This window comes from Accipiter gentilis, unplaced genomic scaffold (genome assembly GCF_929443795.1).
Source record: "Accipiter gentilis unplaced genomic scaffold, bAccGen1.1, whole genome shotgun sequence".
Taxonomy (NCBI): domain Eukaryota; kingdom Metazoa; phylum Chordata; class Aves; order Accipitriformes; family Accipitridae; genus Astur; species Astur gentilis.
In genome coordinates, this window is record NW_026060847.1 from 311,635 (window position 1) to 327,644 (window position 16,010).

General features: G+C 50.5%; 2 protein-coding genes across 2 annotated transcripts in view; one reads left to right on the forward strand and one right to left on the reverse strand.

The window, feature by feature from the left end:
• The window catches only part of LOC126036932 (scavenger receptor cysteine-rich type 1 protein M130-like), a 189,847-nt gene that overhangs the window by 34,262 nt on the left and 139,575 nt on the right, over nucleotides 1-16,010 (forward strand). The gene's annotated exons all lie outside the window — the stretch shown is intronic.
• LOC126036929 (olfactory receptor 1020-like) lies at nucleotides 7,102-8,094 on the reverse strand. The gene has a single exon (XM_049797162.1). The coding sequence runs from the start codon at nucleotides 8,092-8,094 to the stop codon at nucleotides 7,102-7,104; it is 993 nt and encodes a 330-aa protein (XP_049653119.1).

The window sequence follows — 16,010 nt, forward strand, 5'->3', positions numbered from 1 at the left end:
AGGAAGGCACTTGGGTCCAGCATGAGGCTCTGAAACCTCCTGTGAACCCAGGACTGCTGAGGCCATGAGGCAGGGAACTGCCACCCCTCCCAGAGCAGGGCAGAGGACCCAGGGGTCCAGGCTGCCTGCTCATGATCCTCTCCTGCCCCGACACCAAACTGTGCTGCCTGGGGGATGGTGCTCATGATAGCATATTTCCATACATTCTGTATGGTATGTCTAAATATTTTCATGGTTTTCATGTTTTGTACTAGTCGTGGAAACTGCTTTGCTGCTCGGTGACTGCAAAAGTGAGATTAGGTAAATAATTATTAGAAATCTTATACTAACACTATGATTGAAACAATAGACAAAAGTATAGCCAAGCAATTAACTAGTAGAGGTAGTTACTCCTAAGTTTTGCAGTTCTTTGCTCTTAGAACTAGATGTTCCTGGACACTAGATGAGAACGGTGTTGAAATTAACCACATGTGATTGATGCTGCCTTAAGCTTCAAGATCAAAGAACAAGGACAGGAATCAAGACTTCAAGGACAGCCAGCAAGAACTTCAAATGGGTCGGTGGTCACAAAAGCAGCCCATCGACTCAAAGGGATCCTTCATTGCACGTGATTGGATGTAGGCAGTACCAAAATAATCAGTTGCAATTACTTTTATGTAAATGTATACTAATCTGATTAATGTGCAATTAGTTATTCTATATAACCTGTTAGTGCTAAAGCTGTGGGATGCATGCTAGGTGGAACTACCCCCCATGCATCCAGCGCTGCAATAAAGAATGCCTGCTTTCTAAAACTCCAAAACGAGTCTTGGATGGTGTCTTCGACCGGCTTTTCGGTATCACTCACTAGAGCCCTGGTAAGAACCTCTTTCCCTCTGTGCCTCCAAAACACCGGCTGCCCCAAGAGTTGGCATCGTCTCCCCCTCACCTCTCCCAGCCTCCTGGGGGGACACTCCAGGTTGCCTTTATCTGGGGGCACATGGTGGGTGGGAAGGGGACACCCCAGGTGCCCGCGCTCCTTCAGCCCCTCTGCTCATCTTGGTGGTCCAGCCAGAGAGGACCCAGGCATCTAGGCACTGGGCAAGTAGACGGGACATGGATGCAGGCACACACACACACACACACACGCACACAGAGAGCGTAGCTTTGCTGAAGGGGTTTATTGATCATGAGAGGGAAATGGCCCAGGGCTCCCAGGGGATCAGGTGGGGTCATCCAGGGATGATCATCTCCTCATGCCGCTGGAGGGGGACAGGACAGGGCTGTCACCATCACTTGAGGACCTGCAAGAGAGAGCCCAAATTGTGACGAACACCCCCCTCCCCCCCCAGTGTCTGCTGGGACATGAGAGGGGCCTTGTCCCCACCACCTCTCTCTGCAGAGACCTGGGGAAGGAGAAGGGAACTGGAGCCCTCTGTCTACCCAGGACAGGAATTGGCTCACCTGAGATCCAGATGGCACCCAGAGCCCCCTATCTACCCCAGGATGCCCCTATATCTCCCAGAAGCCTGCCCAGACCTCACAGTGATCCTGGGGGGTGTGTATGGCACAGCCCCCCTGCCTGGCCTGCACAGTGATCTTCTGGCTCCATAGAGCCCTACTGCATGCAAGGAAAGGCATGGGGGCAGCTCTGTGCAGCTCACCCTGGGACATGCATCAGGGACAGTCCCCTCTCTTTCCCTCTGCCATATCCAAGGTCTGCCCACCCCAGAGGGCTCAGGGATCCACCGGGGCCCAGGATCTTTTGTGGGGCTGCAGACGCCCTGATGTTGCTCACCTGGACAGCAGCAGCTACAGGCACGCTTCTCCGCTGCAGAAGAAGTCTTAATTCCTGTTCGGTCAGAAGATCCTGGGGCGAAAGGGAGGATTAGCGACATGCTTGGGTGAACTGGGTTGTTCTGGGAGGCAGGGGAAAGCAATGGAATCCTTGGGGAAGGTTCCTCTGGGAGAAATGGGGTACATGAGCTCGTATGGTGGTGCACAGAAAGCAGTGGGGGTCCTGGGGAGGGGGCCCACCTGGGTGTGTGGCTGTGTACTGGGGTACACATATTTTTGTTATAGCCAGCCAAAGAATACTGGTACATTCAAAGACTATAAGTGGCACCTTAAATTAATGCCCGAGTTAAAAGTAGTACCTTAAATAAAAATTACAGCTGAGATTAAATAAAACTTTTACTCCTTTCCATATATCATATGGTCAGAGGACCTGGTTTGTTCAGTGGGAGCAGATGCCACTTTCTCAGGCCGGTAGTTCGTCAGGTGTACTTTCCATCACACGAGACAGCTGGGTGGGAGGCACACACAGGAAAGATGCTTGTCTCCATTGCCACCGTGCACAATGGCCTGAGCGCAACCTGTGCGGCTGAGTTGCCAAAGCAGTGAGCTGACGCAGCCCTCGGAGGGCTTCATTGGTAACCGAATGAGTGGGCAAGGGTGGAGGGTAAACACCATATAGATGGGAGTCGACAAACAGAAATGGGATGGGATAGTCCGGGTGTGGGTTCCTGGGGCTGCTGCCGATGCCTTTGAGTACCTGCAACATCTGTGTGGAGCAGAGAAACACTCAAAAGGATTCAATGTCCAAAGAAAGGACATACAGTGTGCTGGTAAAGAGTTCCCCCTCTTCCTTGACCATCACCAACAGGATGAGGAGTGCACATGTCCAGCTTGGACTTGGACCCCCAGCACTTACATTGCAGTGCGAGGCTCCTAAGAGAAACCGTGATTCATCTCTCTTGTCTGTAGGAGCAATGTCTGTGCCCACTGGGCCTCCTTCTCCTGCCTCCCCAGCCAGGGCAGAGGCAGGTGGTTCTCACAAACTGCACATCCAACAGGACTGGAAGGAGTGTTACAGAGGCTCGTACTATCAAACACAGCAGGTGTTAAAAATCAGATTTATTCTTCGATAAAAAAGTTCCTTAGAACTCTGATTAGCGAACCACAAGCTCAACGATGTAAGGGGAAATTAGTACTACACAGCGGACTTTAGAATTCTTAAGGTTTAAAAATGATGACTCAAAATGAGCATATCGTTTACCTATGAGATGAGGGCTCTCACCCTCAAGGAGTTACCTAGGGTGGCATCCCAATCCAAGGGGAGAGTCCCTGACTGCAGACCTGCTGCTCCCAGGATGAATTCTGGAAATGTTGCCAGGATCCCAGGCAGGGAAGGATCCTGGAAAGTCTCTCAGAGCTCAATATTGCTAGTCCTATGGATTCAGCAGGAAAATCTGAAGTAGTGCCATGATGATATTGCTGCTAACACAGCCATGAAAAACAGAAGCAGTTGGGTACTTGTTGGAGCGGCGGAGGAATGCACATAAGTCGACCCAATATGAGGGATAGAAGTGATTCAACTTTATTTGCACGGATAGCTCATATTTATACAGTTTGCGATAATTATGCCTACTAGTCCTAATACGATTGGTACATTGCTAATGTTTATTCATTACTAATACACACCCACTTGTGGCTGGCAGCTATGCGTGTTCAGTAACTTTCTCATGAGAACTTCTTCAAAAGTTACTTGTGAAGTTATGCCAAGGCCACACCCTCCCTGTCTTTCTCCTGATAACAGCGAGACCAGCTGTTGTTTTTCTCCTGATATCAGCAAGGCGAGCAGTCTTCAGCCAAGGCCTAGTCTTGCTGCCCACGCTGACATTCCTTCACACAGAACTCTGCTCGCACAACTTTTCTATAGACCCATGTCCTATCTCATCAAGCCAATTCCCAACAGGTACTTGCACCTTTGGGGCTTGGCAGTGTCCCCGTGCAGAGCACTGTCCCTGAAAACAGAGATGTCCATTTCCCTCTCGCCAGCTATCGGAGTAGCACTGAGGTCGGTCACAGCACACCACCTACTGCTCGTACAAAGGCCTCCCAGGTAAAGGCAGAGCTTGTTGCAGACCAAAGCAGATGTCTTTGCACTGCCCGTGCATGCAGTGAGCTTTCCTGAATGAGTGAGCACCTGTCACAACATGGCCCATGAGATGAAGCCAGATGTGAGCTGGAAGGAGTGGGAGGTGGCCACAGAAAGAAGAAACCAAATTGGTGCCAGTCACGTCTGCACAGCTTGGCTGTGGGGTATGAGGGACCGGGGTTGATTCCCTCTGTTGTCCAAACTACCCCACCTCGCCAAATGGTGTTCACTTTCAATAAGGTTTTACTGAGGGGCGAGGGGGTGGAGAGGAGAGACACAATTTGTAGGGGAAAAGCATGTGTTCACACACATGCAGACAGACAGCCGCACAGAGCAGCATGCCCAGCCCTGGTGACAAGCTGGTGGGAGAAAAGCTCCTGAAGAGGGTGCATGGAACAGGCAGGTAAAGAGGGGCAGAGCTGGGCTTCCCAGAGCAGACAGGGAGAGACAGGGGTCTGGGAAGAGGCAGGAAGGGAATGCCAGGGCTCTTGGAGAAAACAGAGAGCCACTGGTGTGCTCCCACCTCTGACAACACCCATGAAAGCAATCGCCTTGATGACACTCCCCCTCCCATCCTGAATTCAAGATCTCGTGCTTGGTTGCCATGTATGAGTTTCTAGAAAAATCCTAGCCTTTGTCCTGCATTATGTCCTCTGCTGTCCTGGAGGGATTTAGTTTCCCAGGCCATGGCACATGCATTTTCTAGCCTTGTTCTGGGGGAGGGGTGTTCCCCCTTTTAACTTTCCATTTCCTTTTTAGTTTTCTGTTTCTTCCTCTGCATTTCCTTTTCCTTGTTGTGCCTGCCCCTTTCCATCCCAGTCAAATTCCACATGGGGGTTTGCTTGGCTTGCACTCACCTCTGAGGCAGATGAAGGTGCTGATGCAAGGGGAAGCACCGTGCTTTCCCAATGCCTGCCTCAGCACTGCAAAGAGGACAGTCAGATCCTGCCACTTGTCTTTTCCTCTGGGAATGGACTCAGCTAGGCAAGAGGGTTGACGTGGGAGGAGGGCCTGCTGGACATTGTTGCCTTCTGGAGCGAATATTTGAGAGAGACCCACAAGCACTGTGGGACCATGGGTACGTGAGCTCGTCCACAGAGGCTGCAGTGAACAGGAGATGGTGCCATTTAAAATCCCAAGAGAGGTGTGCAAGATGGCCTGAGCCCGAGGCAGCTCCAGCTCCCTTGGAGGGATGAGCAAGCCCTTCAGGCGCAGGCTGAGGTGGGGTGACCAGGGATGGGCTCTTGGCACAGCCAGGATGGCAGGCCTGGGCAGGGAGCAGGCAGGTCCCGCCTGTGGGGTTGGGCTGGGACTGGTCACAGGTACCTCCCTGCAGAGCACACCTCTTGCGCTCCAGGCTGCGCTCAGGCAGGGCTGGCACCAGGGCAAGGGCTCCTGGGGCAGGGCTGAAGTAGCTCACCTGGGAGAGGCTTAGACTGACAACCCACAGGTTCAAGCCCCAGCACAAGCAATGTGTTCCCCTTGGCTTTTCAAGAGCTGCTCTGACTTCTTCCAGCCTTCCCCGATCCTTGTCCCTGTACTCTCCCTATGTGAGAGCAGAGCTTCCCCCATGCTGGACACTGTTTGTGTGATGCAGATGCTGCAAGAAGGGCTTCAGCAAGTGTGTCGTCAGCCAGAAGGAGACAAAAAAATTGTGGGCCCACTGCTCACAGTGGTTCACAGACCACTGAAGAAATGGAGACCTGAGGAGAACCAGGTCACAAGGACCAACCCTGCCCTGGGTCCTGCATGGGTTGGGGGGAGTGGGTTGACCCTGGCTGCCAGTGAAGCCTCACACAGCTCCTTCCTCACCTACTCACCCCACACCCCAGTGGGATGGGGGCAGAGAATAGGAAGAGCAAAAGTGAGGAAAGTCATGGGTGAAGATAAAAATAATTTAATAAGGGAAGGAAAGAGGAAGAAGGAAGAAAGAAAAAAACCACCCTCTGCCAAAATAATAAGTGATGCAAAGGCAATCACTCACCACCTTCCACAAGTACACCGATACCCAGCCAGTCCCCAGGCATTGGCCACCCACTCAGAAAACACCCTCTCCTCCATCTTTATTGCTGAGCATGATGCCATATGGCATGGAATATCTGTTTGGTCAGTTCCAGTCACCTTTCCTGGCTGTGTCCCCTCCCGACATCTTGCACACCCCCAGCTTACTCACTGGGGGTCAGAGTGAGAAACAGAGAAGACCTTGATGTTGTGCAGATACCTTTCAGCAACAGCAAAATCACTGATGTGTTATCAGCACTGGTTTTGTCACTAATCCAAAGCCCAGCACCTTATGGGCTGCTATGAAAAAAATTAACATCATCCCATCCAGATCCAGTACATTGGGTCAAAGAATTCTAGTGGGGAAGGAGGGCCGAGGTGGAAAGCCTGATCCAGGGATGAAGGGGCTGGGGCAAGGGAGTGGGTGTCTCAGTCTGTCCAAGATGTAGAGTGAACAGAGAAGAGGAGCTTTATCTGGAGCCAGAGGAGCATGGCTGGAGCAGGGACTTGCTCCCTTCTCTGGGAACAGGGGAGGAAAAGAGGGGGGGAGGGAGATCTGGGTGAGGATCTTGGTTTAGTCCTCAGAAAGAGGAACTGCTCCCCTTACTCCAACCTCTCCACCTCCCTTTGCAGCAGGAGAAGCAAAGGCTTCTTACTCAGCTGCTCAGCTGCTGCAGTCTCCAGCTGGTTTCTGAGGCATGCCTGCAACAGGGCCTGGCCAGACAAGGGAAGAGGGGTGCGTGGGTGTTACCCACGAACCACCCAATAGAAATGGCCCATTTTCCCTTGGCAGTGCAGTGAAAGTAGACCTTCACTCATGGCTGACATGTGAGCTTCATGCTCCCGAAATTTGTACCAGAGGGGAAGATGACTCCCACCCTGGGAACCCACAGTGAGAAAGATGCCCTCATGATGGCCCTTGGAAAATATTCTCGTATGAGGCCAAGTACGCTTTTTTATCTCCTCCAGAAAAGAAAACCTTGATACTTCAACAGTTCCCACATGTAAGCCTACCAAGATGTTTATTATCAAGGGAAAAGCAAACCCGTGACCTTGTCAGCATTGCTTTCTAAACAACATTTCTCTACCAGGACCTTTTGCTTTCTTCCCCTTGCTGCCTCACAAGCAGTCTCAGTGGCGTGCACATCTGAAGACCCCATTGGTATCTAGAGCTTTCCTATTCAAAGGAACAAGAAGTGTCTTTTGCCTGTGTCACCAACGTAGCTGTGGGTGCAGGTCGTGGCTTTCCTGATCATTCTCCTGAGGGCCTCCCTGACCTCCCTGTTCCGCAGGCTGTAGATGAGGGGATTGACCAAGGGCGTGAGGATAGTGTAGAAAAAGGAGAAGACTTTGTTGAGCTGCCTCAGTGGGGCTGTTCTGGGCAGCAGGTAGACAACAAAGAGGGTGCCATAGAAAACAGTGACAACGGTGAGGTGAGAGGAGCAGGTAGAGAAGGCCTTCTGTCTGCCTGTGCTGGATGGGATCCTCAGGATGGCAGCTATGATGCACATGTAGGAGGCCAACGTGAACAGGAATGGACAGATTAGGTCCAGGAAGGCGAAGATGAACACAACGAGCGTGAACACCCTGGTGTTACTGCAGGCAAGCTCCAGCAATGGTGAAAACTCACAGAAGAAGTGGTCAATGGACTTGGGGCCACAGAACTGCAACTGGGAGAAGACAACTGTGACTACCAGCAGCAGCAGTGAACTCCCTAGCCAAGATGCAGCTGCAAGATGGAAAGAGACCTTCCAGGTCATGAGGCTTGCATAGAGCAAGGGCTGGCATATGGCCAAGTACCGATCATAGGACATGGCTGCCAGCAGGTAACACTCGGTAGTTGCAAAGGAAGCAAAGAAGTAGAACTGAGCCATGCAGCCATGTGCAGAGATGCTGTTGTCCCCAGTCAAGAAGCTGGCCAGCAACCGTGGCAGGATGGTGGAGCTGTAGCAGGTCTCTAAGGAGGACAAATTGCCCAGGAAGAAGTACATGGGGGTGTGGAGATGCCGGTCTGCCACCACTAGCACAACAATGAGGATGTTCCCAACCATGGTGACTGAATAGATCATAAGCAAGAGAAGAAAGAGCAGGTTCTGGAGTATGGGGACATCACGTATTCCCAGCAGCACAAAATCTGTGGATGATGTCCAGTTGTCATTTTCCCGTTCAGCCATGCAATGTTGTTTGTCTTTTATTTCCCCAGTTGCCACAAAGAGGGGCTACAAGAAAGAAACACATTTCAGCATATACCTTCAATATTTCTTTTTTTGTGTAGGACATTGCTCCTTTCACATTAGATTTACGTGTTTCTTGTATAATGAAAGCACAAAAAAATGTTCTTCCTGATGGGTTAAGAACACTCATCCCAGCAGACCCACCGGAGACTCCAGAGGCAAGCTGCCCAACACAAGTTCTTCTTTCTCACTGCAGAATAAACCTGTGATGTGCATTTGCTCACACAGAAACAGACAACTTTCATATGCCTGTGGGTATGACCTGGAAAACAAGTTACAGGTGTTGAGGATCTACATCCTTCCACTCTCAGGAAAGAAAAAGCATGCCAGAAAAAACAAACCCCACTCTCCAAAAAAACCCATTGTGTGAAATGTCATGCCAGATGCTGTCCGTCGTCCAAAGCAAGGGATGGGCACACCACAGGGTGAGTGGCCACAGCTCTCTGAAACACCGACATGAGGGGAATAGGATTCCCACCCCACTCCTTCCCCACCACCACACAGGCCAATTTCTTCCATTGGGAAAGGCCAGATGAGGAGTTACTGCTTCAGATGAGCAAGGGACTGTGCTGTGGAACGGCCAGAGAGCATGCTAAAGCCCACTTTGTAGGTCAAAACGCAGCATAAAAAGTGACCAGGAGAGGACCAAAAAGAAGATAGGGAAAGGGTAACTGAGGTAACCGAGCCACAGGGGAGAAGTTGTGAAGGGAGGAGTAACGAGAAGGATTAAGGAGACAAATCCCAGGCTTTTTTCAGTGGTGCCATGAAGAAAGGACACATTGAAAGACAGGAAATTCCATTTAAAGATAGGGTGGTCAAACACTGGAACAGGTTGCCCAGAGAGGTTTGGGAGGCTCCATCCTTGTGGGAATTAAAAACTTGATGGGGCATGGTCCTGAGCCACATGCTCTAGCTGACCCTGCTTTTTAGAAGGGGCGGTTGGACTAGATGATAAGCTGGGGTGGCTGCCAAGCTGAGCTGCTCCATGATTCTGTGATTGAAAGCTGTTTTCCATTTTTTCCCTCCTGAGCAGTGGTTCCTGAGGGCTTTGAGGCTGCCTGCTTGCAAATCCCAGCCCAGCAGCAGGACCCCAGCATGGCCAGCTGTGCTTGTGGGGCACAAGTGAAAAAGCAGGACACTGAGCAGGGCATCCCCAGGAGGCCTGGGGGTGAGGTGGGACAGCATCAGGGTCAGGGGCATGGACAATGTCAGGGTCATGCCTCAGCGTGTGATTGGAGAAAGCTCATGCCTGAGAAACACAGCTCTCTGCAAGAGCAGTTCCCTCCAAGTGTCTCATGACCACCTCTTGGGCTGGAATGCGTTTCTTCCAGCGCTGATCATCACAGGAACTCTTCTGAGAGTTTTCCAAAAGCTACTCAGAATAATGTATACCCCCAGCCATCTCCACTGCATGGGACTGAGAAAGCTGAGCGTTGCAGAACAAATCCTACTTCATCATAATTCTGTGAGTGAGAAAGCAAGCAAAACCCAGCCACAACAAAAAAGAAAAAGAAACCAAGAGAGAATTGAAATAGCCCTGTGAATGATGAAGTGAAGGGCACAGGCTATCTGGCCCCACAGAGCCCGCCCAAACGCTCCCCCGCTGCCCAGCCAAGGTGGGAGACTGTCCCAGGGCTCTCCCTGGGATTTCACTGTGCAGTGCCAGGGGCTCAGGAGTGTCTAGGAAAAGCGGGGAGCTGAGGTGAGAAGACGTGCAGGAAAGGACAAGGCTAAGACTTAGGTCCCTATGCTCTCATTTCTTCCGTTCAAAGACCCAGCAGATTGAGTAATAAGACCCAGCCTTCACTCACCCTCGGCACATCCAGCACAAACCTACAGTCTCATCATGAAGCAGTGACATCTGCTCTGAATGGATCATGGCAATGAAGTCCAAGGTTAGGGTCTTACCTTCTGCCTCTTCCCTACCGTGTCCTTCACTTCTTGGACTGCACTGCAAGCCCTGCACCAGGGCTCATTCCTTACTCTGCCCTTGCCCTCTTCTGCCAGCAGCTCCTAAGGTGAGTCTCCAGCAGCACCTCAAGGCTCCCTGCTCTCTCAAGTGTCCCAGGGTTTATAGCAGAAACAAGACTCTAAAGGTTCCTGCTGCAGCGTGTCCCTCCTGAGGATTTGCAGAGTAAAAACAGTATAATTGACTCCCTGGTGGGATGGAAGCTCTGAGGTGGTGGGGACTGCGTCAACAGCCGCAGGCAGTGCTGAACCCCTGGGAATATGATGTAAACTGAGGCAGGGCAACTGAACCAGGGACATCTCTGACTTTGGTGAGCAGGGCAGGAAAGTCCCCGGGAATGGCATTCACCTCACTTCCCTTCAGACGACTGCATCTTCATCAACTCACATAGAATTAGAAAGGCTCAGACCTTCTGAGGCAGAGGGGCCTGGCTTGTGGGGAGCTGAAGTCAGCAGAGCAGTGCCTATGTCCTTCCAGAGAGGATTCCCTTCTCCAGCATGAGAGGTGCACAGGGGCCTCCCTTGCTCCTTTGCTAGCCAACGGGAGCAATTGGGCATGACTCCTTCCAGTCCTGTTGGATGTGCAGTTTGTGAGAACCACCTGCCTCTGCCCTGGCTGGGGAGGCAGGAGAAGGAGGCCCAGTGAGCACAGACATTGGTGCTGTTGCTCCTACAGACAAGAGAGATGAATCACAGTTTCTCTTAGGAGCCTCGCACTGCAATGTAAGTGCTGGGGGTCCAAGTCCAAGCTGGACATGTGCACTCCTCATCCTGTTGGTGATGGTCAAGGAAGAGGCGGAAGGTGTCTATGAGGTTGTTTTGGAAAAGAGCGGCCATATGGGTCTATTAAAGGGTGAGCGAGTCTTTCTGACCACTCCCTGACTCTCCAGGCATGGAATCAGCTTATGGATGGGAACCAGGGAGTCTCAGTTGGTGCGATACTGTTCCTGGTGCACAGTCATGGGAGAAAATGTCACCTGCTGTTCCTTACCCCGCAGCAACCCCACAACAGAAGGATCCTCTGAGGGACTGGGCAAGCTAAACAGCTGCTTAATTGTCTCTGGACTCAAGGCAGCTATACCCAAAGACCACCAGTACCCTTTTAGGCCTTTGAAGTATCCTCCTCTGAGGTAGTCTCTGCCAAGAATACATGGAGCCTCTGGACCAGTCACAATACCTTTCCCAGGTAGGCTTACCTCAGGCTCCAACACAGACACTTCATGGGATCCTCCCATCACTCCAGAAATGCAGATGGATTCCTCCCCTTTGTAATCTGATGGTATTAGAGTAGCCTCTGCACTGGTGCCCACTAGAGCTTTACACTCCTGTGGGGCTGATGTGCCAGGCCATCGAACCCACACAGCCCAGTAAACCCGGCTGTCCCTTTCCTCTGCCTGGCCAAAGGCAGGGCCCCTCTATTCTTGGCCAGAGTCTTCATCACTTGGGTTTTTGTAACTGCAAAGCACAAGTCCTTCATCAAGGTCAAAAGCAAGATCAGCCCTTCTACTCTGACCCACAGACCTTGGAGCAGTAATTTTCCTGGATGGATGCCTTCTGTCTGTTGTTTTTCCTTGCAGTTCCTGTACCCGAGATTCTAGTTTCCAGGTAGGTTCACCATCCCACTGCCTCATGTCCTTCCTCCGGTCACGCAGGGAGAACCAGAGGGTTGCACGTGGTGTGCACCACCGGTACCCTCTCCCTGGAACAGAAAAAGGCTGGCTCTTAATGGCTGGGACCTTGGTTGGTGTGGGTGAGGAAGAGCTATCCTTCTCGGATTGCTCGGACAATTCGGGGGTGAGTTTCTCCACAGCCTACACACAGGCCCATAGGGAGGAAGCAAGATTATCTTTGTATTCTCGGAGTTGTCTGTCCCAACCATCCATAGCTGGTGACTCTGTGTTTCTCCAGCTCATTATCGCCAGGGTGTTGGCATATGACGTCGGAGCATTTCATATAAATTTTTGCCACATGGACTGCGTGCACTGGATTTCATGCAGGTCTTTGGATGCCTGGTTTTTGTCCAGGTTGCTGTAATGCACCTCCACCATGGCCAATTCCCTCAGGTACTGGACACCTCCCTCAATGGTGGTCCACTTGACTGGGAATTTGCAAGATCTTCCTTGAAGGGATACCTGTCCTTCACACTCGACAGGACTCGCCTCCAGAGGCTGAGGACTGCTGCCCCTTTTCCAATCCCTTTGTCAACGGCCTTACCCCTAGCAAGGGATCACAGCTGCCGGGCTTCCTTACCCTCTAATTCCCGACCCTTGGCCCCAGTATCCCAGCATCAGAGCAGCCAGCTGATAATTGGCTCTCCTGGATGATGGCTGAAATCTGTTTGCATATCTGCCAAGCTGACCTCAGCTTCCATTGTTTCTTCTTGCCTATAGGGGCGACTGGCATAGTTGAGGCCTGGGTCTCTGGTTCAGCCACAGTGTCTGTTTGTATGTCTTTAGATGCAGAGACCCTCTCTTCTCCTTGAGGGTGCTGAACAGTGCTGAATAGTGCTCAGTAGGCGAAGGGCAGGCCCCAGCACAGCGCGACAAGCTGTGTCTCTTTGGCATAGCCAGCACCAGGGCACCCTTTTTGCAAACATTCTGTCACTTCATCAGGATCCCGCGCTCATCTGGGTTGAAGTCTCAGACCCTTGGAGGTGACAACAATCCTCAGTACCTGCCTGTATTCCCCTGCATGCCTTGCCACCCATAACCACACGGCCTTGGGGCATATCCCTGGGTGGTATTCCTAAATGGTTGGTTAACCCTAGAGAAAGTGGAATAAAAATTCTTGAGAAGTACCAATAAGGAGTATTTTGGCTACCCAAGGATGTTCAAGCTACTGAGAATTTATTGTAACGAGGGAGAAAATATATGCCATGAAGAAAAAGCTGGTGAAGGTGACATTCTGTGTTTCCTCCCTGTCCTGGTTTCAGCTGGGATAGAGCTAACTGTCTTCCTAGTAGCTGGTACAGTGCTATGTTTTGAGTTTAGCATGCGAAGAATGTTGATAACACTGATGTTTTCAGTTGTTGCTCAGTAGTGTTTACACTATAGTCAAAGATTTTTCAGCTTCTCATGGCCAGCCACGGCACAAGAAGTTGGCACAGGACACAACCAAGGCACCTGACCCAAACTGGCCAATGGTGTATTCCATACCATGTGACGTCCCATCGAGTTTAGGAACTGGGAAGTGGGGGGGGGGGGGGGGGGGGGCAGGGAATCGCTGCTCAGTGACTGGTGGGCTGTCGGTCAGTGGGTGGTGAGCTATTGCCCTGTGCATCATTTGTACATTCCAATCCTTTTATTACTACTGTTATCATTATCATTATAGTTTCTTCTTTTCTGTTCTATTAAACCGTTCTTATCTCAACCCAGGAGTTTTACTTATTTTCCCGATTTCCTCCCCCATCCCACTGGATGGGGGAAGTGAGTGAGCGGCTGCGTGGTACTTAGTTGCTGTCTGGGGTTAAACCACGACACTCCCCCAAAAACTCTCAGAGGAGAAAAGGGAAAAGGTGTAATTGTTAATTGTCTCCACGAGATGATTCTTAGAGTAATGGCATCAATGCAGAACTCAGATACCTGATTAAGATCAAGGCCAGTGCTTTTGTAATAAACCCCCCAGGCAAAACACCACCAAGTGCTACAGACCACAGCAAACTGCAAAAGGCAAACCCAAGCTTTAACATGCACAGCAAAGAGGAGCCTGGCACGGATCAGATAAACTAATGGTGACAACAGTTAAGTCAATACCATGACCAGCAACTGCTGAACAGATATCAAAGCTGTAAATTCCATCTAATATGCTCTGGTCAACTCTGCTGTTGACTCTACCCCAGCCAAAAGTAGTACAGCCGGACAGAGACGGCCTGCTGAGCCCTGTCCGTCCCTCCACCTTCTGCAGGTACTAAGGGCCACTGGGAACCTCGAGGGTACTGGGAGCTGGGACACAAGACGTAACGGTGGGGAAAACGGAATGCCCACTCTCCATCTGTTGCCACTAACACGCCTGCCAGTGCTGCAGCAACTGCCTCTGCCCCTCCTTTCCCCAGCCCCAGCCCTTCTCTTCCCCTTTTGTGCCTGCCTCGGTTGGTCTCTCTCTCCATCCCTGCCTCCATCCCTGGGTTTCTGACAATGAGGTTGGGGAAAATGCATCTGAAAATGGTAGAGGGGAGAGCTGGGGTGAATGCTGAGGCTCCAACACTATATACATATGCAAGATGAACAGATAACCCAAGTGTCTCCACCAAAGAAGAGGTAGCACATGCACTTTTCTTTTTCTCCCCTTTCCCTCTGTACAACAACGGGATACCTCACTGCAGCTCAAAGCCTGAGGAGAACAACCATGCTAAAACTTTATCGGGAAAATAAATGTGGTAAAAATTCCACTGCCTCACAGAAGAGACTGCAAGAAAAAACAGAGAAAATTCAGAAGTGCTCTCAGCCCTGCTCGGAGAAGGTGGTAGGAGACAGCACAAGTAGGAGTAGCTACACTTTAGACCAACCTTGTAAAGTCTTTGTCCATCTCTTTGTCAAACGGGCAAACACATGACATTTTACTTTTTTCATTACACTCGTGTTACAAAAACACAAGCATGTCTTCTTAGAGACCATTACACCAGCAGCAGGGATCTTCCTGAATTGCACCTTTCATGTTAAGTGGCGATCAAATGCCGTCCACCTGCTTTGCATTTAGCTCAAAGGCAGCCTTGACCTCTCCTAAGTCAATATCCCTCAGTTATGACAGTGCGTACAATTCATCGATTCTTTGCAAAATCACTTCAGAATACGAATAACATCACAGCATACTTAAATATGCTCTCCAATTCAACACTGTGTAACTTAGCTATCTAATAAAAAGCGCAGAAAGCAGAAGCTGTCAAAATGAAAATCCTCCAGGTGACTGACTGCCTGCCTGCCTGCTCTTTGGGCACTTTCCAAAGCAAATATTGAAGTCAGTTGCCTTAGGTCTTTTCACAACTGATCCACAACACATCCCTTATTTATAGTCAGTGTCCTGTAAATATAGAACCATCACCCTTAAAAAATGACGCATATTGTCAAAGAAGGATCTGAGCCATGTACACTTCTCATGCACCACGTATCAGTGTATTTTTATTTATCTCTTTTCATGTGGATAAAATCACACAGGCTTTCTTTGCAGCTATGGCAAGAGTCTGTATCATCATGGGAACAAAGGCCGGGACACCCTGGCTGCACCGAAACTCAGTCAAACCTCCCACTGACTTCAAAACCTAAACCAGATCTTTACCACCAGCCTTTGATTCCCAGCTTGCATCTCATAGAAACAGATATTCCTCTCACCTTAATAGACAGAGGACTAAATTAGAGCACTATTTTACTTTGAGATACGTGATGTGGGCTTCTGGATGGTTTTGGAAGTGAATGGCGATTGGGAAGCACAGCATGGTAGCTTGAATTACTGCGGTGCATAACAAACAGAGGATGAGTTTACAGAGGAATGTGACAACCTTACGAAGTATTCATGGTTCTGCTATCGTAATGGTGATGTCCCACGAACTCCGGACAGGCAATAAGTCCAATGCAATTAATGCTGCCCTTGCTCAATGTGGCTAGTGGGTTTGCTGGTCATTCCGTGTGGGTACTTCTAACTATCAGCTAGTCAGAGACAAGTAAATATGTGCTGCGTCTCCTGGTTGAGAACTTATGTATTGGGTCTGGCTGAGATGGAGTTAGTACTCCCTATAGCAGCCCTCATAGCACTGTGCTCTGCAGCTCTGTAGCTAGAAAGGTGTTGATAACACACCAGTGTTTTGGCTACTGCTGAGCAGTGCTGGCACAGCATCAAGGCTGTCTCTCCAACATTTTTGCCCTCCCCTCAATGGCAGGCTGGGGCAGGGCAAGATC